Below are 23,023 nucleotides of genomic sequence, written 5' to 3' on the forward strand. Positions count from 1 at the left end.
GATCTAATCAGTAATATTTTGAAATGATTTTATAAAGCACAGAGAATTTGTTGATTTAGGTATTTTTAAAAGCCTTAAATTTTACACCGTTTGGCTTGCTCTCTCTCTCAAGGGTGGGGATCGATCTGTTCTTAGCATAATTCTTTTTTTTTTTTGTAAAAACGTGATTGCTATGTATTGATTGTAATAAAATTAATAAATAAAAAAAAAAAAAAAAAGATATCTTTGGGTCCATGATTCTTGAGCCTGATCCTCCAATTAGCTGTGAACCACTCAGTTTCACCACAATGTTCACTGAGATTGCACATGTGGTGAACCAGTCGAGGGTAGGGAAGGCTGCAGGGATATGTGGTATCCGGGGTGAACTTCTCCAGGCTGGTGGTAAGGCTGCCCTTCTGGCATTGCAAGAAATCTTTGCTTCCATTTGGGAGACGAACATCATTCCAACTGACTGGAAAATGAGACATGTTGTCCCTATATGGAAAAGGAAGGGTGATTGCCTGGATTGCAGCAACTACAGGGGGATAACATTGCTGTTGGTGCTGGGTAAGGTCCTTGCTAGGGTCATCCTCAATAGGATCTGTGATCACTTGCTCAGCTATCAGCGTCTGGAGCAATCTGGTTTTACACCTAAGAAGTCTACCATTGTCTGCATCCTGGCACTGAGGGTTCTCATGAAGCGCAAAAGCGAATATTGGCAGAGTTTCTTTGCAGCCTTTGTTGATTTTCATAAATCATTCGACTCAGTTGATCGAGCTGCCTTGTGGTACATCCTGACACTTTGCAGGACTCCCTCAAAGTTGCTAGCCAGCCTGTACACTGGTACTGTGAGTGCTGTGTAGAGTGGAGGCAGAACCTCTGCGTTTTTGCCAGTTGAATATGGGGTTCACCAGGGATGTGATCTTGCTCCTACTCTGTTCCATGCTTGCATAGACTGGGTGTTGGGCAAGGTTGTGGGGTCCAGCGGCTGTGGGGCATCTGTTGGTGAAGAATGATTCACTGATCTTGACTTTGCTGACAATACTGTGATCAATGCATGCTCTGATTGGAGCTCTTGAGGGACTGAGCGATGGGTCTGAGTTTCTGGGCTTGCAAGTGTCCTGGATAAAAACCAAGGTCCAGGTCTTTAATGACCTCTAAGACACAACCATCAGTAGTGTGTCTGTATGCTGAGAGAGTGTCAACCTTATCAATGGGTTCACTTACGACGGCAGCAACATTCTTCTTAAGTCAATAGATGGACTGGGAGAGCATGGGGTGGTCATGAGGTTGCTGTAAAGGGGTATGTGGCACTCCCGATATCTAAGCAAAAGGACGAAGGTCCAAGTCTTTAGAGTCGTGGTGCTTCCTGTCTAGTGATATGCGAGACATGGATGCTATCCAGTGAACTGAGACGAAGACTGGACTTCTTCAGTACTGTGTCTCTTCTGGGAATCATTGTGTACTGCTAGTTTGACTTTGTGTTGAATGAGCAGTTCCTCATGGAGTCCTGAATGAGGCACATTTCCTGTACTGAGAGGGAGTGTCAGTTATGGCACTATAACCATGTGGCACGATTCCCCAGAGGGTGATCCAGCTCACAGGATCCTCATTGTTGAGGACCTGAGTAGCTGAACCAGGCCAAGGGGATGCCCACGTAACACCTGGCTGCGGCAGATAGGTGGTCATTTTCAGTGGGTGGAACTGGACCACGTGTCTGCCTGGGGGGTTGCCAACCAGGATCCAGAGCTGTTTTGTTGTGTGGTGGGTGCGGCAAAGTGCTGTACCAGTGCATGCTCCCCAACCTGACCTGAACTATACTCAAGAAAATTTGGTTTCCGATCAGTACATTTTATGGTATGAATATATTTTCCTGATTATAGTATGTTCATAACAAATTGCTATCAGTGAAGTCATTATGACTATAACCAAAAACCATATGTTCAGTTTTCAATGTTAATTAGGTTCATTCCCTTCTTATGAAATTCTTTTCATCAATCCAGAAAATTTGAGCATATTGACATTCCTAAAATAGGTGAAATAATGTTATATAGTTTTAAAGAATGAACCATGTACATCTGAGTTACATTTCCACTTAATAAAATACATTTTAACTGCATCAGTTCTGCCACACTTTGAACAATATTGCTATTACTTTGTTAGTGAAACAATTGTTAGGTAAAACCCAAATTATACACATTTAACATTTTTAACAAATTGTTCCAAGCAAAAATAGCAAGAGGTTTGTACAAGTTTCCTTCAACAGTATTTTTATGCATCTGTTTGTATTTCTGGGAAATATAAATTAATGTGTGATTAGAATTTAAAAAGGGCGGCAAGTTGGCGTAGTGGGTAGCGCTACTGCCTCGCAGTTAGGAGACCTGGGTTCATCCCTAGTATGTGCTTGGTGTGTGTGTGTGTGTGTGCCCTGCCCAGGGTTTGTTTCCTGCCTTGCGCCCTGTGTTGGCTGGGATTGGCTCCAGTAGACCCCCGTGACCCTGTAGTTAGGATACAGCAGGTTAGATAATGGATGGATGGATAGAATTTAAAAAGGAAATTGACAAATTCTTCATTTTAGGAACACAAAAGGATCCGTAGTACTGAACCAGTTCTGCCAGGTTCTGCAAAAGCTTTCACCCCTTTGCTGTCTGTACTCTGAATTCTGTTTTGCCCCCCTTCTCCCAAATCTGCTCCTAGTAGTTTATTTATATGTGGTACATTTGTTACTACTTGTTTTTCATTATTTTTTTACAACTATCAATTTCAGCTTATTACTATCCATTCATTTACATATAGTTTATTTGTTTATAGTAAGTTTAGTATACTATATAGTATAGTATAGTTCCTTACATGTCTTGCACATATGTTTATGTAGATGCTGCACCCAGGGCAGTCTTAACAGTATCCTTGGCCCCAGGGCAAAGTAGTGTGCTGGAGCTGCTCTTTTGATGGCAATACAGAAACAACATAGCCATCAGAAACATTGTAGGCCCCTATGCTCCTGAGGCCCCCGGGAAGTGCCCATTGTTCCAACACGTTAAGACGGTCTTGGATTTTTGACAATAAAGTCACTTTACCTGACTTGACTTGAAAAAATAATAATAAGAAAAATATTACATTACTAATCACATTAGTAAGAGCTGCATGCACCATAGAAGAATTATATGCCTTTCTAAAGTTTTTAATACACTGCTGATTGCTAACATTTCTCTGCCAGACCAAATTTTAAATTGTTTATTCCTTAAATTCCATACCCTCATTGTATTGCATTGTACAGAAATACCAACAGCATTCTTTACTTCTCTTACTCGTTGGTAACTTGACTCGTGTAATGTGAATCTATAAATAACGAGTCAAAATTGCTTCTAGGAGTAAAAAGAAACAGTCTTTACTCTTCCGCGATGAACACAAAATCCATCGACAGTGTCAGAAATGTACCCGTTAGTTCTGTACAGTCACTTGGAGTAAACGGCAACATTGTGTCATTTGACTCACTGGTGTGCAGTTTGAATGAGTCAGTCTCCGATGGGTCGACTTCCCAAATTAAAGAATGGTATTGGTTCGAATATTATTGTCCTAAATCGTTTTTAACTAGATCCAGCCTACTTCTTATGAAGTCAGACTAACCACGCTGTAAACACTCTCAGCACGTGGCTCCGTGAGTTGCCTCAGTCGCACACTTTTACCCAGAGTTCCACAGAACCCAGGAAGAGATGAACATGGCGCAGGTTGCAAGGAGCTTTTAAAAGTCCGTGGAATGAAACATAGCAGCGGGGATATCGTGAAATCATTAACGGAATCAAGAAAGAAAGCACGGTGTTACACAATAATGCGAGTGTGAAATGATTTCACTCCCGAGGTCCTGGATAACAACCGGTGCTCCATTGATGAATGACAGGAGAGAACAGCGGCTAAGGAATTGCTTCAATTGCATTCATAAACATTTTTTTAGGACTCACAATCCTTGAGTTTCCTATTTCCTCACTTTAATTCAGATACCACGCATATTTTGTATGTAGAAATCCAACGGAAGTATGGCAGAAAAAAAAGAAAGGGAAAACATTCAGCGACAAGATTTTTCTAGGCTCCGAGAAGAACAAGGCAAGGTAAAAGTAGTGGAGATGAAAGGAACCGACGCGGGGCTTCCACGCGATCGCGCTAATGTCCAATATTGATTCTAGACGTGCGCCTGTTTTTCAAATGTGTTATTACGAATAAGTGTCTGCAGGTGCATGCATTTGTATCGCTTAAAGTGTGTTTATTCGGTTTACAAGTAAAACTTTTAACGCCTTCTGGAAACTTCCTTATCACGTGTTGCATTTTGTTTACAGCGATCAGATCTGAACATTCGTTGATCACATACTGGCACATATATCCTTATTTTGTTGTTTTTGTGTACTACTTTACTCCAGCAATATCCATTAGCAATACAGCTATGTTATTTATCATGTGTGGTGCAGAAAGCGTCAAAGGACACGAGGCAACCACAACTGCCATTGTGGCGATTGGGACTACTCTGTTGTCGCCTGCTTTTGGCCGGTATTATTCAGTATTCCAAAGATAAAAAAAATAATTAACAAGTAAGGGATTCAATAGCTTATAGAAATAGACACCCCTGCACGTAAAATGCATGCTTTGTAAACATCAATTACCCGATAATTTGAAAGATCAGTTATTGGGGGTGGGGGAGGGTTCGGGGGCGTGATACATGTGATTTATTTAAAGCCATCCAGAGGTTAACATCGTGCTGAAAGGCCGTCCTTGAATCATTAGAGTAAATGGTCAGATTCCACATCGAGAATCGCGTGGATTCATCATGAAATGTCTGCACGGCCTCGTTTCCTAAAGAAAAACGATCTTTTCCGGTTGTTTTGTCTCTTTAACGTATTAAACGAAGGGTGAAACAGGAACAGCACGACTTGTTGATAAAGAAAGCCAAAGCTCCGAATGAACTAATGATGAAGTGTGGTTAATAATTTTTCATGTTTATCCAGGTATTAATTTATGTTGCACTGTAAAACTAAAAACGCATGTGCATTTTTAAGACTTAAATTGCACAGGCCAAGTTTGAAAAGTGATCAAGAAATGGTGCCATCTGATCACCATGTGTCATTTTTGATATTTCTTTGGTGTAGAGTGCTCACAATCAGAAACTTACATGGATTCCCATATTATTAATTTAATACGCTGTTATTGTAAGGGCACCATGCTGGCACAGTGGTATGGCATGGTTGTATTACCAATCCAGAGGTAGGATTTCAATTCTGTGACTGATGGTTACATGGAGTTTGTATAGTCTCCCTGTGTCTGCTTGGGTTTGCTTACTTTATTCTAAAGATTTGCTAACTAGTTTAGTAGGTGATTTTAGAGTGGTCCCAGTGTGCATGGGTTGGGTGTGTTTGTCCTGCAATGACCAAGTATCCTGTTCACACCTGCCTTTGCTTCAATTGGAAAAACAAATGTAACCAATTGTATGGCAAATGTTGTAAGTGACTTTGGCTAAAAGGGTCAGCAAAATTTAAATGAGTTTTGAGAATATGTATATAACTAAAATTTAAAAGATGAGATGATGGAAACAGAATATTTCCTACTCCTATTCTGACATACCGCTCATCCAGAACTATATCCTCTTTCATTCATGCTGAATGCTAGTCATATTTAATATTTATATTTGCTTAAGTTTAATGTTGTTTGTTGATTAACAGGCAAACTAATACTTCTCTAGTTTAGATCATAATACAGTCGTGCATTTACTTAGCACATTTCCTACATTCAGTACAGCTTAAAGTATTTTACACAAACCCTTGCCTGGGGTTTATTTCCTGCCTTGCTCCCTGTGTTGGCTGGGATTGGCTCCAGCAGTCCCCTGTGACCTTGTAGTTAGGATATAGCGGGTTGGATAATGGATGGATATAATGCATTTTTCGCTTGTCAAAATGTGCAGTCATACTGTTGTGTCTTGATGTTATTTATTTCATTTTTTGGCTTTTGTGGGAGTACCTTTGTCATGTGCAGCTAGGTATAATGAGAAGAAAAAAATAAATAGATCTTTAAAATGAATAAATGGTTAAGTATGTGATAACTGTATTGTTCTTCATATTACTGATTTGTGTACACCTGCATACTGCTGCCTGTGTGTCTCTAGAGTGTTCCTTTTCTGCAACTACTTTGGATCATGGAAAAGGCAAGACCAGTGGTTAGGTATTTGGTGTTTTGATGTAAAGTACATTTACCAATACATTAATGGAGGCATATTTTAAAAGTATAACAAAGCAAATACATTTTGTAGATTTTTGTTTGATTAGCCTGTGAGTTGTGACTGAAAAATACTAAATTTGCACAGTAATTAGTTATTTTAACCTAACCAGCTACTGTCATCCCTCTTCCTGGATGATTGAATTTACTGCAAATTTTCCTTCAAGCTTGAGAGACAGTCAGCTTTTGGTAAACACATTGTACAGATATCACACCTCTGCAAACTCATTTGTTTGTCATGGTAAACGATAGATGCTAGTCCCTTGTTGTCCAGTAATGAGGAAGAGCATGGCCCTGTTAGTGTGTTGAATGGATGGTAGGTAGTTTTGGTTAATTTTTGAAATGCAGAATGCAGTTGTTGCTAGTACTGCTAATTTTTCTGGAGCTGATAAATACGTTTTGGAAAAAAAAAAGACATTGAACTCTGTATTTAATACAATTAAGTTCAAGACTTGCTGACATAAAGTCCAACGCATATTTGAAAGACTTTATAAATAAGCATTGTATCCGTGTAATTTTGACCAGATTCTTAAAAGAGTTTTGTAATAGAGTACTATGATCTTTTTAACACTTGTATAGAATAGAATGTTCTTAGTTCTTGTTTTTACATAACCTAAGCATTTGGGCACAGTTATTCTAGTAACTGAAATTTTAATGCTGACATATTTAATCTCATTTTGTTTTGTTAGGGAGCAAATGAGTTCTGTGGCTGCCCACTACAATATGTAAAACAACAAACGTGTTTCTAAAATTGATACATACCCTTGACTGACTGAATGTGCGGATGTATGCATTAGGGCTGTAAGATTGAACATCAGTATTCAAATGTTATTTGTATTTATTTAAAAAGACAATTATTTAATGACAAAAGCTGTCATTCAATTGTAAAAGAAATATTGTTTAATCTACAGTGCATCCGGAAAGTATTCACAGCACATCACTTTTTCCACATTTTGTTCTGTTACAGCCTTATTCCAAAATAGATTAAATTCATTTTTTTCCTCAGAATTCTACACACAACACCCCATAATGACAACGTGAAAAAAGTTTGAGGTTTTTGCAAATTTATTAAAAATAAAAAAATTGAGAAAGCACATCTACATAAGTATTCACGGCCTTTGCCATGAAGCTCAGAATTGAGCTCAGGTGCATCCTGTTTCCCCTGATCATCCTTGAGATGTTTCTGCAGCTTAATTGGAGTCCACGTGCGGTAAATTCAGTTGATTGGACATGATTTGGAAAGGCACACACCTGTCTATATAAGGTCCCACAGTTGACAGTTCATGTCAGAGCACAAACCAAGCATGAAGTCAAAGGAACTGTCTGTAGACCTCCGAGACAGGATTTTCTCGAGGCACAAATCTGGGGAAGGTTACAGAAAAATTTTTGCTGCTTTGAAGGTCCCAATAAGCACAGTGGCCACCATCATCCGTAAGTGGAAGAAGTTCAAAACCACCAGGACTCTTCCTAGAGCTGGCCTGCCATCTAAACTGAGCGATCAGGGCAGAAGGGCCTTAGTCAGGGAGGTGACCAAGAACCCGATGGTCACTCTGTCGGAACTCCAGAGGTCCTCTGTGGAGAGTGGAGAACCTTCCAGAAGGACAACCATCTCTGCAGCAATCCACCAATCAGGCCTGTATGGTAGAGTGGCCAGACGGAAGCCACTCCTTAGTAAAAGGCACATTGCAGCCCGCCTGGAGTTTGCCAAAAGGCACCTGAAGGACTCTCAGACCATGAGAAACAAAATTCTCTGGTCTGATGAGACAAAGATTGAACTCTTTGGTGTGAATGCCAGGCGTCACGTTTGGAGGAAACCAGGCACCGCTCATCACCAGGCCAATGCCATCCCTACAGTGAAGCATGGTGGTGGCAGCATCTTGCTTTGGGGATGTTTTTCAGCGGCAGGAACTGGGAGACTAGTCAGGATAAAGGGAAAGATGACTGCAGCAATGTACAGAGAGACATCCTGGATGAAAACCTGCTCTAGAGCGCTCTTGACCTCAGACTGGGCGACGGTTCATCTTTCAGCAGGACAACGACCCTAAGCACACAGCCAAGATATCAAATGAGTGGCTTCAGGACAACTATGTGAATGTCCTTGAGTGGCCCAGCCAGAGCCCAGACTTGAATCCGATTGAACATCTCTGGAGAGATCTTAAAATGGCTGTGCACCGACGCTTCCCGTCCAATCTGATGAAGCTTGAGAGATGCTGCAAAGAGGAATGGGCGAAACTGGCCAAGGATAGGTGTGACAAGCTTGTGGCATCATATTCAAAAAGACTTGAGGCTGTAATTGCTGCCAAAGGTGCATCGACAAAGTATTGAGCAAAGGCTATGAATACTTATGTACATGTGATTTCTCAGTTTTTTTATTTTTAATAAATTTGCAAAAACCTCAAGTAAACTCTTTTCAAGTTGTCATTATGGGGTGTTGTGTGTAGAATTTTGAGGAAAAAAAATGAATTTAATCCATTTTGGAATTAGGCTGTAACATAACAAAATGTGGAAAAAGTGATGCGCTGTGAATACTTTCCGGATGCACTTTATATTCTATTAAGATTTTAGCATTGGGTTTCTCCAGAGGTGCTATGCAAAGATGCAGTATTATATTTGTCTTCTTTTGTGCTTCACCTTCAGGATCAGTATTTTTGGTCATTTTGAGTGGTTAGCTTATCTCCATTAGTAAAATTTACAACCAGACTTTTTAACACCATTGCTTTTTTTGCTTTCTGTTATTCTATTTTGTTAAAGAAACTTCTCAGTGTCAGCTGACATACTGTGTCCCACAGTTAGTCTCAGTTGTATGTGACCGCTGGGAGCAGCTGCTTGGGATGTTGATGGAACGTCTAGGTGCCCAAGTACCAGTAGAGTTGTTTTTTTTTTTTTTGCTGTTGCCGTTTGTTCTTGCCATGACTACAAGCTTGGCTGTTACTATAACAATAAAGTTTAAACAAAACTACATGCAAACATACATGTAACACCCAGAATCATTAACCTACGTTCAAATTTATGTGAATATTTTCTTATTCTTAATTGGAATATTTAAACTTCAAAACTTATTTTTTGTCTAATTTGATTGCTCTATTGTGCATGGTTTTTTTTGTCCCTTTTATCCAGTCATGAAATTTAATTTCTTTCCTGCACAGAGTAAACCAAACTATAAAACAATTTTAGGCTATTGAATTCAAGTTTCTGATGTAAGTAAATAATGCTGAATTAAGACATTTTTTTGTTACTTTCTGTTCCTTTTGGGCAAGTTTGTGTATGAGCCAAGAATCAAATGCTGTATTGTTAAAGATAGTATATCAATTCCCCTTTCTTTTAAGAAGCTGTTTATGAGAGGATAATGACTGCTAAATTCCTTGTGGTGTTTACACCTCTTAATCCAGAATGAAGAAAAATGGGTACTATAAGTCTTTTCTGTGGGGTACTTTTAACCTGTAAAATAAGTGTGAAATTTCAGAAAATGAATGAATGGTTGAGGCATTCAACTGTATTTTTAAATTCCATGGTTGAATAACCAAATGCTGAAGTGGGGAAAATTCATATTCTTAGGATAAAATTAAAATAGCATATTAATTTTGGTGTTCATCTTTCTTTATTATTAAGTCAAAGAATACATAAAGTGGTGTGCTAAAGTATTAAATCCCCTTGAAAGTCGTCATCATTTTCTGCATGACAAAAGATTTGTACACACATTTATACATTCAGTATTTTTAATGTGAACTCTGATGCTGTAACACTAAGTCCTTTAAGTTTGAAAACATCTGTCTTAGGGAGTACAAGCCTGTCCTACAATTATCCTGCATAGTTTTTACACAGTTACTGCAGAATGTGAAAGCATGATGTGTCATTTGAGACTTTTGTTTACCCTGAATAAGGTCATACATATGTAAAATTATGAGTGTTGTTTAATTCCAGTTGGTACTGTTAACTTTGTATTGAGAGAAAGTCAAAATTGTTACATTAAGGGACTATTGCACCTCTGACTTTTTGAAGCCAACTACCTGCGGGTATTTTTAAGTTCAGATAAAACATTTACTTAGCACATATTTTAAAACTCATGAAGGCTGAATGTTGGTGGATTGGTTTGCTCTTCTACCTTATGGCTTCAGAGGCTTATCCAGATACTGTCTGTTAATGCTTTTAATGTTTTTCTTCCTTTTTCTTTAGGTACTCGTATTTTCCTCTTACAGCCAATGTGTATGCTTTTTACATCAATTAGAAAGTCTGTATTGGCTAGGTGTAATTAAATTTGGCCGTGTATGTGAGTGCTCATCTGCTAGTTTCAGTCTTAATGTCCAATGTGATCCTGAGCTGGATTAGTGAATTAGAAAATAAATGGGTGAATGAAATATCATATAATTTAAATTATGCATTTGCTGGATGGTAAGTTTACTGGGAAAATGGAAAAAAGCAAAATTACAAGCCATGTGCCTAGTTGACTGACTACATACTGTATACTTCTGTCATTCATAGTAATACTTAATACCTTCCAGAAATTAACAGACATTTATGTGATACCTTACTTAACAGGATTCAATTCAGAAGTTTTTCCACATATATTCACACATTTTTGCTGGATGGTAAGTTTACTGGGAAAATGGAAAAAGCAAAATTACAAGCCATGTGCCAAGTTGACTGACTACATAATGCATACTTATGTCATTCATAGTAATACTTAATACCTTCCAGAAATTAACAGAAATTTAAGTGATACCTTACTTTACTTAACAGGATTCAATTCAGAAGTTTTTCCACATATATTCACACATTTTTTTAAGCTGTACATTATTTAGGTCAAAACTTACATGTGTGATGTAAACACAGGCCGGTTATGATATCCAGTAACTTATGGGGGGATCCCGCAAAGTCTTAGGATGTCCTAAAGGGCAGCTCAATCAACTGAGTCAAGCACTTTATGAAAATTGACAAAGGCTGCTAAGAAACTCTGCTGATATTCATGTTGGTGCTCAATAGGACAAGTCATGTTTTCCAGTAAGTTGGAATGATATCCATCTCCCAAATGGAAGCAAAAGTTGCTTGCAATGCTAGGAGGGCAGCCTTAAAACCAACCTGGAGAAGTTCACCCCAGATATCACATGGCCGGCCTGTACACTAGTGCTGTAAGTGCTGTGCAGATTGTTGGCAGAACCTATTTGTTTTTAGCAGTTGATTCTGGGGTTCACCAGGGGGGTGGTGTTGCTCCTGCTGTGTTCAGTGCTTGTATAGACTGGGTGTTGGGCAGGGTCATGGGGTCCAGCGGCTGTGGGGCATCTGTTGGTTTGGAAAAATTCACTGATTTTGACTTTGCTGACAATGCTGTGATTATTGCAGAGTCGATAGAGGCTCTGATCAGGGCTCTCGAGAGACTGAACGAGAAGTCTGAGTGTCTGGGTTTGCGAGTGTACTGGATGTTAACCAAGTTCCTGGCCTTTAATGACCTCTTGGGCATAGCCATCAGCAGTTTGTCTGTCTGCAGAGGGAATGTCGACCTTGACGAGAGGTTTACTTAACTTAAGCAGGGACATTCTTGTCCCTGGTGACTCTTCCTGTGAAGTCAGTAGATGGATTGGGAGAGCATGGGGGTTCACGAGGTCGCTCGAAAGGGGTGTGTGCAGCTCCCAGTATCTTTGCAAAAGGACGAAGGTTCAAAGCCTTTCGAGTCCTGGTGCTTCCTGTCTGGCTATAAGGGTTAGGGTTAGATATGGAGACATAAGGGCTATCCAGTGACCTGAGATAAAGACTGGACTCCTTCTGTACTATACTATATTATACTATACTATATAGCCAGTACTATATTACTCCACCCAAAAACAATACTTTATGTAAATGTTACGTACCCAATGTGCTTCATAGTGACAGCAGGAAAAAAAAAATGTATTCTCATGTTTTTGGTGACCAGTTCTGTCCAATGACAAACATTTGAAAACATTTTTAAAAAGTTTCACTCAACTCATGTTGCATATTTCATCCATTTATATGGTCAAAACTTTTGCAAAATACTTTTGCTTGTTTGTCAGAACTGGTCACCATTACTGTTCTATTATATCATAAACATTTCTGGATAACACCATTAGATTAAAAGTTTTTCTCACCCATCACTACAAAACACATTAGGTAAGTAACATTTAAACAAAGTATTGTTTTTGGGTGGAGTATTCAATTAAGCAGATGAGTGATGGTTAACAGCTTTTTTTCACTGCCATACTCTGGTTGACTGATCCAAACTCCAAAGCACAATCAATGTAATATTAGCTGATTATGTGAGCTTTTTGTGATCTGTAATCGGTAATGTGAATTTTAAATGTATCTTGCAGGCACTGGCTTAGACCTAGAATTCTTTGGTACTGGAGAATCACCATGGTTTTATTGTTAAGATTGCTTTCAGCCTCCTAATGATATATCCAGGTTTTATTACAGCATTAGCATAATTGTGACAAGAACAGTCCATTTAGCCCAACAAGCTCAACAATCCTATTTACATAAATTATCCAAAATAATGTCAAGTCAAGATTTGAAGCTTCTTAAAGCTCTGCTCTCTACCACATTACTTTGTAATTTATTCCGTGTGTCTATGGTTCTTTGTGTGAAGAATTGTGTGTCTCAGATTTTGAAATATTTCCTAAATTTCTCCCATTTCAAATTCATTAGCTCAAATTTTCCTTGGAACTTTGTGTGTGGTAATTTTAGAAGTCAATATTTTGATCACTCAAAGTGTTCATCTGTAATTGTTAATAAAGAACAGATTCATCTGACACGTAACTAATCCTTATAGTAACTTGAGCACCATCACTGTATTTTCTTTTGTCATCAATGTTGAGTCCTGGGAAGATCTTGGGTCACCATTATAATAGTTTTCAAAAAATGTAAAAAAAAAAGGTATAAATAAGCAAGGTGGGAAATTGAAGGGTTCTTGTCCCCTACAGTCCAATAAATATTTTCTTTACATTATTTTCAGTGTAACTCTGAAAGTATTTCTGTCAATTCAGAATAATAACTAGAGCAAGGAAAACAATATCCATTCATCCATCCAGAGAAGCCCAGACCTCCCTCTCCCCGGCCACCTCCTCCAGCTCCTCTGGGGGACCCCCGAGGAGTTCCCAGGCCAGCCGGGAAATATAATCCCTCCAGTGTGTCCTGGGTCTGCCCTGTGGCCTTCTCCCAGTGGGAAATACCTAGAACACAATCTCCCCTTCCAGGGAGGCGTCCAGGGGACATCCTGACCAGATGCCCGAACCCCCTCAACTGACTCCTCTCAATGAGGAGGAGAGGCGACTCTACTCCTAGTCTCTCCCGGATAATTGAACTCCTCTCCCTATCTCTAAGGAAAAGTCCAGCCACCCTGCACAGAAAACTCATTTCGGGGGCTTGTATCTGCGATCTTGCTCTTTCGGTCACTACCCAAAGCTCGTGGCCATAGGTGAGGATAGGAACATAGATCAACTGGTAAATCGACAGCCTCGCCTTTTGGCTCAGCTCTCTCTTCACCACGACGGACCGTTGCAGAGCCCGCATTACCGTGGATGCCGCACCGATCCGTCTGTCAGCCTCCTGCTCCATTCTTCCCTCACTGGTGAACAAGACCCCGAGATACTTGAACTCCTCCACTTGAGGCAGTAATGTGTTCCCAACCTGGAGAGAGCATGCCACCCTTTTCCGGCAGAGACCCATGGCCTCGGATGTAGAGGTGCTGACTCTTATCCCCGACTCTTCACACTCGGCTGCGAACCGCTCCAATGAGAGCTGGAGGTCACTGTCCGATGAAGCCAACAGAACCACGTCATCTACAAATAGCAGTGATGAGATTCTGAGGTCACCGAACCAGACCTCCTCCGCTCCTTGGCTGTGCCTAGAAATTCTGTCCATAAAACTTATGAATAGAATTGATGACAAAGGGCATCCCTGGCGGAGTCCAACCTCAACAGGAAATGAGTTTAACTTATTAGCAGCAATGCAGACCAAGCTCCTGCTCCTCCTAATGAGACTACCCCGTGCTCTTGGAGCACACCACACAGGATACTTCGAGAGACACAGTTGAATGCCTTCTCCAAATCCACAAAACTCCCACGCCCCCTCCAGGATCCTGGCCAGGGTGTAGAGCTGGTCCATTGTTCTATGGCCGGGACGGGATCCGCATTATTCCACTTGAATCCGGGATTTAACTGTCGACCAAACTCTCTTTTCCAGCACCCCTGAATAGATCTTACCAGGGAGGCTGAGAAGTGTGATCCCCCTATAGTTGGAGCACATCCTCCAGTCACTCTTCTTAAAAAAGGGGGACCAACTCCCCGGTTTGCCAATCCAGAGGCACTGCTCCCAATGTCCATGCGATGTTGCAGAGACATGTCAACCAGGACAGCCCCACAACATCCAGAGCCTTGAGGAACCCAGGGTGAACCTTGTCCACCCCACGGGCCTTGCCACCTCAGAGCTTTTTAACTACCTCGGTGACCTCGGCCCATGATATGGAGGTGCCCACCTGGAGTCCTCTAGCTCTGCTTCATCTAAGGAAGACATGCTGGTGGGATTGAGAAGATCCTCGAAGTGTTCCTTCCACCGGTCAATAACGTCTGCAGTTGAAGTCAGCAGAGCCCTATCTCCACTGTACACAGTGTTGGTGGAGCACCGCTTTCCCCTCCTGAGGTGCTTGACGGTTTGCCAGAACCTTCTCGGTGCCAACCGAAAGTTGTTTTCCATGGCTTCCCCAAACTCCTCCCATGCCTGAGTTTTTGCCTCTGTAACAGCCGATGCTGCCACACGCTTGGCCTGCCGGTACCCCTTAGCTGCCTCTGGAGGCCCACTGGTCAACCAGACCCAATAGGACTCTTTCTTCAACTTGACAGCCTCTTGAACTTTAGGTGTCCACCACCGGGTTCATGGATTGCCGCCATGAGAAGCACCGACAACCTTGTGGCCACTGCTCTGTCCTGCTGCTTCAACAATGTAGGCTCGAAACATGGCCCATTCAGACTCAATGTCCTTCGCCTCCCTTGGAATGAGGTTGAAGTTCTGCCGGAGGTGGCAGTTAAAAATCTTTCTGACCGGCTCCTCTACAATATGTTCCCAGCAGACCCTCATTATACGTTTGGGCTTGCCTGGTCTGTCCGACAGCCTCTCCCAAAATCTGATCTAACTTACCACCAGGTGGTGATCATTTGAAAGGTCAGCCCCTCTCTTCACCCGAGTGTCCAAGACATAAGGTTGCAGATCCGATGACATGATTGCAAAGTTGATCATCGAGCTGTGACCTCGGGCATCCTGGCTCCAAGTGCACTTATGGACACCCTTATGCTCGAACATGGTGTTTGTTATGGACAATTCATGGCCAGCACAGAAGTCCAACAACTGAACACCACTCGAGTTTAGATCGGGTAGGCAGTTCCTCCCAATCACACCTCTCCAAGTGTCACTGTCGTTGCCAATGTGAGTTTTTAAGTCTCCCACCAGCACAGTAGAGTCCCCAGGAGCTGCACCTCAAGAAGGCTGAGTACTCTGAACTGCCGTTTGGCGCATAAGCGCAAACAACAGTCAGAGTCCTTCCCCCAAGTCGAAGGCGCAGGGAAGCAACCCTCTTTTGTCCAACGGGGAGAACCCCAACATGCAGGCCTTGAGCCGAGGGGCCATAAGCAAGCCCACCCCTGCCCGACGCCTTTCACCCACAGCAACTCCAGAGTGGAACAAAGTCCAGCCTCAAGAGGAATGGTTCCAGAGCCCCGACTAGGGATGCACGATAATATCGGATTTATATCTGTATCGGCAGATAATGGGATAAAATAAGTTTATCGGCATCAGACTGATGACTAAATTAGGCCGATAATTCGAACTGATATTGATGACGAATTCACTGTGTTCCGGATGTGCCAGACCTTTAGGCGACGCTGGGCTACTGTGCGAAAATGTCTGCGGTGTGGAAGTTTTTCCAAAGTGAGTGAGAGTAACATAAAATATGCCATTTGCAACATTTGTTTGACTAATGTTTTGTGCGGAGGGACCAAAGTGCGAAATTTCAATAACACCAACTTAATTACACACTTGAAGACAAGCCATCCTGACAATTATACAGAATTCTTCAGAGCAAAAGAGGAGAATCCTGCGCCACCGCGCACAAAATTAAAAACTGCAGTTGCTCAATGTGTTGATCAGTTACTTGAAAAATCAAAAGAAATTTGATAAAGACAACCCTAAAGCTCAAACAATTACTGCAAAGGTGATGGAATTTATTGCTCTGGACGATCAGCCATTTTCTGTTGTAGAAGATGCGGGATTTTGAAGGCTGCTTGAGCATCTTGAGCCCCGTTACCAGATACCCAGTCGCCGTTATTTTTCTGACATAGCGCTTCCAAGAGTTACATAAGATTGTGGAAAGTCATGTGCACATACTACTTGCTGAAGATGTCACAGCCATAAGCTTTACCACTGATATATGGACATCTGATATGTGTGCTGTTAGCATGCTTAGTTTAACTACTCAGTGGATCGACCGCAAGTTTGAATTGCAGAACGCAATCTTGCACGCCCAAGAATGCTCTGGATCACACACGGGTGGTGCAATCTCTGTTGCGTTTAAAAGTATGTTTGAAACATGGAAAATACCCAAAGAGAATGTTCATGTAATATTACGAGAAAATGCACACTATCTTGCAAAGGCTATGGAGGAATGCGGGATCCCAAGTTTGCCATGTATGGCTCGTACTTTACAGCTTGCCGTGAACAATGGCGTACTATCCCAGCGCAGCGTCTCGGATACAATAGCGATCGGCAGAAAAATAGTTGGTCACTTTAAGCATTTACAATTGGCCAACTCGCGTCTCAAAACTATACAAACTGAACTTGGTATGCAGCCGAAAATGCTTCAACAAGATGTTTCGACTAGATGGAACAGCACATTCTATATGCTGCAAAGCTTGCTGGAGCAGAAAAGAGCCTTTGGGGCTTATGCCTCCGATTTTGAGTTACCTGCAACTCTAACGCCTAATCAGTGGGGTTTGATCGAGAAAATAATCACACTCCTTGCTCCATTTAAAAAACTGACAAAAGAAATTTGCCAGTCTGAAGCCTTGGCTTCTAACGTTATTCCCTCAGTTAATGCTTTAAAACGACTGTTGACTAAAAGCACTCATACTGACTTCGGAGTCAAAACTAGTAAAAGCGCTCTCTTTGATGCTGTAAACAATCGTTTCATTGAGATTTACACAGAATCCATGCATTGTGTTGCTACTATTGTAGACCCGAGATACAAAGACCGCTATTTTGATGCAGATGTAAAATCACTGGCACTCAAAATGTTGCAAGCCCAGATGGAACTTGCATCGAACGAAATGCAAATGAGTGAATCACAGATAGATGGTCCACGACAGAAAAGGGCCAAGAAAAATGTAGAACGAAATTCTTGAAGAGAACACATTGATGCCTCAGGAAAACAGCCAGATGACAACAGAGGTGAGTTTTTTTTAAAAAAAAAAAAGGCTCTGTGGAGATCTTTACAACATTGTTTTAAGTAAATAACTAGGGCTGTCTGAGCGAATATCATTATTCTAACATAATTCGAATGTATAAATAAAAAATCTTGGAAGGCAAGAAAGAAATACGCCAATCGAATGGAAAAGAGCAGTTGTTGGTTTTACCTCGCACTAACTTTGGCTTCATGTTACTTAAGACATGCTGGACACTCTTGTGGGATTTTACAGATCTGTTTTTGCATGTAACTTTTTAGGATCAGCCTATACGTGTTTATAAATTGTTAACCCATATTGTTATTAGCCATTAATTAAACGGTCGGCATCTTCTGTGTTTAACATACCCATTTTAAAGATCGCTAGTTTTCATCAAGCGACTGAGCCAATGCCTATAATTCTTTGCTTCATATTTTTGTTCGGTGTGTGTTTATAAATAGTTTCATAAATAAACACAAACTCGTTTTACATTTTTTTGTTACTTTGAAAAATGCTGTCTGCTAATAATTGATTATAATACACAAAATACTTATAAAGAACTCAACAAGGTAACATTTAATACACTTGTAAAATTCATTTGTAAAACACTTAAAGGGTCACAATGCTTCAGTTTACTTACTTAAAAAGATAGACACATGGATATAAGGTCCTCTGGCCTCTAGAAAAAAAATGACTGCATTTACTTTGTTTGAGCAATCACTAACAATTTTGTTTGTTTTTCTTTTGAACATTGTCATTAGAAAGTGCCAGTGCGGTGCGTGTCTTATTTCTCTTTGCGTTGCTTTTTGTGGGAGAGCCAATCACATTCATGGAAGCCACTGTTTTTCACGTGAGTCTCTTAAGCAATAATGAGCAACTTGTAAGCAGATCATGATCTACAGTGAAAAGTAAAAATATTTAATGTTTCCAAAAACGGCAAATACAATACAGACATGCATTCAATTCAAATGCCATATACTTATTTTTATTGTAAGGTTTCTAATCTTAATCGGACAGCCTTGGTAAAAGCCAAAATGTAGATCTATCTTTTAAATATGAAAGATGACACAGAATATAATACTGTATATGTATGCATGCTACTTGGCAGGTGCAGGGATTTCTTTCTGGAGCACCAATCTTGAGGAATGAAAATCCACTGAAATCCTGGAACAACAACTGGAGTCTGTTTCCTACCATTGCCAAAGTAGCACGCAAGTTCCTGTCAGCCCCATGTACTAGTGTGGACAATGAGAGATTATTCAGTTTGACTTCTAATGTGATCAACGAAAAGAGAAACAGAATTTCCTGTGACAAGGCAAAAATGCTTTAGTTCGTTAAGAAAAATCTCCCCATCATGCTTAAAAAATAGAAAAGAATAATAAGCCTCCAGAAAAAAAGTTATTTAATTATTTACTGTTGTATGCTTTTCTGTTTTTTAAAATTATAGATTGGTTAGATTTATTCCATTAAAAAGAAAGAAAAAAAGTTATGACTGTACAACAAAGGATCAGATAGCCAGCCAAATGTGGTTAAGCAGAAGTCATTTTAATGATTGTAAGTAATCTGCAAAAGTTGTTATTCTTAAGTGGTATTGCTTATTTCATTGTCATTGTACATTTTACGTTTTCATTTTTTCGATTATTGTTGAATTTGTTGTATTTGTTCCATCAAAAAGAAAGAGAAAAGTGTTATTTAAAACAACCTGCAAAACTGTTTCCCATATAACCAACAGGTAGCCAGCCAAATGTGGCAGATATCATTTGTTTTTAATGATTGAATGTGGTGTGCAAAATTGTTATACAAATAAATGTTCACTTTGTCTGTAATTCTTGTCCAGACAGATGAAGTCTCATTTTTCTCTGTATGTTATAAATATGTATATCGGTATCGGCAGATAAGTACATAAACATTATCGGATATTGACCCAAAATTCCCATATCGGTGCATTTCTAGCCCAGACCATGCGTAGAGGTGAGCCCGACTATATCTAGCTGATACCTCTCAACCTCACGCACCATTTCAGGCTCCTTCCCCGCCAGAGAGGTAACATTCCATGTCCCAAGAGCCAGTTTCAGCAACAGCTCCCGCCTTCAGCCACCACCCATATCACGTTGCACCCGACCCCTATGGCCTCTCTTGCAGGTGATGGGCTCACAAGAGAGCAGGAACACATCACTTCTTCGGGCTGAGCCCAGCTGGGCCCCATGGTCAAAGGCCCAGCCACCAGGTGCTTGCCAGCAAGTCCCACCCCTGGGCCTGACTCCAGGATGGGGCCCCAGGTACCCTTTCCTGGGCAAGGAAAATGCTGATCCTTGATTTAAATCCATGTGGGGTCTCAGAATCGAGTTAGTCTGGATCTTCACCTCAGACCTGTTTGCCCTGGAAAACCCTACCAGGAGCATGTAGCTCCCGACAACATAGCTCCAAGGATCACTAGACCGTGCAAGCTGCGGCAAGACCTCGATCCAAGAAATGGGAAAAATTTAATATTGTGTTCCAGCAAAAAAAAAAAAAAAAGATTTGGTTTCTAAGTTTGAAATTAGTTGGTATGAAAGCCTGCAGTCATTTTTACACTTTGGGAGGTGGAGGATTTACATTGATTACGTTTAGAACTGTTGACTGAAAAGGTCACACAACATTAATAAAAAAAAAGTCCTTTACAAGATGTCAAAGAGAAAGTTACAAGAAAAGAAAAACAAATAAGGTTAGGCCAGAATATTAATAAATAATTAACAAACAACAGTTAAATCTATACAATTTTATAAAGCAGATATGTAATTAGTAGAAGGGTAGCATCCATATATACAATATTATGATGCAAGTCTCTAAAGAGGAGTCCACGGATAAGGTCAGATGGCAGGGAGGACAGGAAAAAACAATTTAAAAAATAATAACTCCAGTTGAACTAGAGGGGGAAAAATTGAAAGAGGTTCCAAGGCCAGAACTGTCTAGTTCCCACTGGGCGTTCTACCTAACATAAATGTTCTTAAGTCATTCGCCTTTTTTTCTAGGCTTTGTCTGAGAGGATTTGATGAAGTTGGTCTCTTGGACAACTGGGACACCCACCTTTGCAGCATCACAAGTGGCTGCACAGTGCCTTGATCAGGTGCTGGTAAACAGAAGAAGCAGAAAATACCACTGAGAAAACTAGAGATTAGTAAAAATTGCACATCCCTGAGTTTATTTCTAAAACCCTCACTATTTCTGTATTCTATATCTTAGAAATCACTAAGATTTCTTTTTTCCTTATTTAGTTTGAGAAGCATGTAAATTGGGGGAAAAAAGCAGAATAGATCATTGTGGTACATCATACAGAATACTAGGAAAATACTTGCGCTTCGCAGCGGAGAAGTGTGTTAAAGAAGTTATGAAAAAGAAAAGGAAATATTTTAAAAATAACTTAACAGGATTGTCAATGTAATTGTCGTAGGCTTATATTAGTATTGAGAGTGAATTTGATGATTGTAAAGAGTTTAATTTGTGACTGTAAATGTGTATGAGAAATGCACATTTTTAGGATGTGAGGATTTCTTTGTAAACAACATTTGCAGTTCTGCCGTCGGGCTGTAAAATGACCAAGCTGTCTGCTGAGCCTACTCTTGAGCATGCAAAGTACAGTTGGCCATATGAGAAACAATCTTGTGTCAAGTCAATGCCGACATTTTTTAGAGTCTGGCCCTGTGACTTATTTATTGACATAGCGAAGCAGACTCTTACTGAAAATTGGAGGCGTTTGAATTGGAATGGGAGGTCAGAGGGTATGAGAGGGATGCGAGGAATAAATACCGTCACCCTCGAGCCAGTTCCAGTGAAGACAGTTGCGTTAATGAGGTTCTTATGCAGAGATTTAATTTGAAGCCTGGTGCTATAACAAAGTTTTGTTGGTTGTAAGTTTTGTAGTAATATAATTGGTGCGCCAACCTTCAAAAGTAGAGGATGCGGAGGCATCCCCGGTGGATTAAGAGTCTGAAGAAACTCTATTGGATAGTGCATCACGTCCTCTAGTTCTACAACAGAGTCGACAGAATTGTATGTTTTTGTTTCGGAAGTTAGTTAAAGTAAAATGGTGTTTATATGTGAAGTAATGTCATTTTTTTGGTGTTAGAATAGCTCTCTCCCTCAACCATGAGACATCCTTTTCATACAGATTTCGTAGGTTGGAGTAAACATTTGGTGTGCAGACCGCGGGCATGCAGAAAAAGAAAGGAGGACCGGGGGTGGCCTTTGTGCACCTTTGCCGTGAAATAAATCGTCTTTTAATGGAAATAAGGAATGAACACCAAAAGGAGAGGTCAGTTCCGAAAGTTCCTTACGGCATATTGGTGAGAACCGCCAAAAAGAAGACGTTATATTTGAAAGTTCGTTATGGAGCATGGCGTGAAATGAAACATACTTAACATTTGTAAGTACAGTGTAAAGGATGAGCACGGGAAATTTGGGCTTCCTACGTATATTGAAAGTCACAGAAATAGTGAGGAGGGTTTCCGCAAATGGAATGAAACCGTTGAAACGAGAGGTCAGTTCTGAAAATTCCTTACGGCATAATGGTGAGAACCGCCAAAAAGAAGACGTTATTTTTGAAAGTTTGTTACAGGGCACAGCACGAAATGAAACATGGTTAACATTTGTAAGTACAGTGTAAAGGATGAGCATGGGAAATTTGGGCTTCCTACATATATTGGAAGTTGCAGAAATGGTGAGGATTATCTATATATAAAGTTTAAGGGGTACACCCGTTTTCTCCCACCCTCACTTGGGTGTTGCAATAGGACATGAAGCATTCCTAACTTTTGTAAGTACACTGCAAGGAATGAGCATGTGAAATTTCAGCTTCCCATCTATATGGAAAGTGGGAAAATTAGTGATGAGTCAGTGAGGGCTTTGGCTTTTTTATATTCATATAAATACTAGCCAACCCGCGGCGTACCATACGCTGCATATTCAGGCCAGTTTTTTAATAATTTTTAAGCACAGTGAGAAAATTAACATTTGAAAAATCGGTAATGTAATAAATCAGCAAGAAAAGCAACATTGTAACAATGCACGGAACGAACCAACACACAATCGTCCGTGCGGCGCTCAGGCGGAGGGTGGAACGGGAGGAGAGGAGAAGGACGTCCACTCTGCTCCCTCCGTCATGCTAGTCTGCTAATTTCTCGTTCAGTATACATTGCCTGCTCATGTGCCCACCTCCAACTCGTCACTCGAGTTGTTGTCGTCTTTGCACAGTCCACATGCACCTGTGACTCACGTAGACTTTTCATTGCTCTGTGCGGTTTTGGCTGCCTTTCTATATATAATCCACCAAGACACCCAACCACGGTAGTAGCGAGGTTGGAGGGGGGTGTGTACAA

At 40.6% G+C, this 23,023-nt stretch overlaps 2 protein-coding genes across 2 annotated transcripts in view; both read left to right on the forward strand.

The window, feature by feature from the left end:
* The first annotated feature begins 3,643 nt into the window (after positions 1-3,643).
* Positions 3,644-23,023, forward strand: part of uri1 (URI1 prefoldin like chaperone) — a 148,276-nt gene continuing 128,896 nt past the window's right edge. The window contains exon 1 of the mRNA XM_039763159.1: positions 3,644-4,085. Within this exon, the coding sequence (XP_039619093.1) occupies positions 4,014-4,085 (72 nt within the window). The 5' untranslated portion in view covers positions 3,644-4,013. The remainder of the gene's footprint in view (positions 4,086-23,023) is intronic.
* On the forward strand, positions 14,923-21,063 carry LOC120535371 (zinc finger BED domain-containing protein 4-like). Its single transcript, XM_039763160.1, has 2 exons — positions 14,923-17,676; positions 18,778-21,063. Exon 1 carries the CDS (start codon positions 16,674-16,676, stop codon positions 17,628-17,630), a length of 957 nt encoding a protein of 318 aa, XP_039619094.1. The 5' UTR covers positions 14,923-16,673; the 3' UTR covers positions 17,631-17,676; positions 18,778-21,063.

This window comes from Polypterus senegalus, chromosome 9 (genome assembly GCF_016835505.1).
Source record: "Polypterus senegalus isolate Bchr_013 chromosome 9, ASM1683550v1, whole genome shotgun sequence".
NCBI lineage: Eukaryota > Metazoa > Chordata > Cladistia > Polypteriformes > Polypteridae > Polypterus > Polypterus senegalus.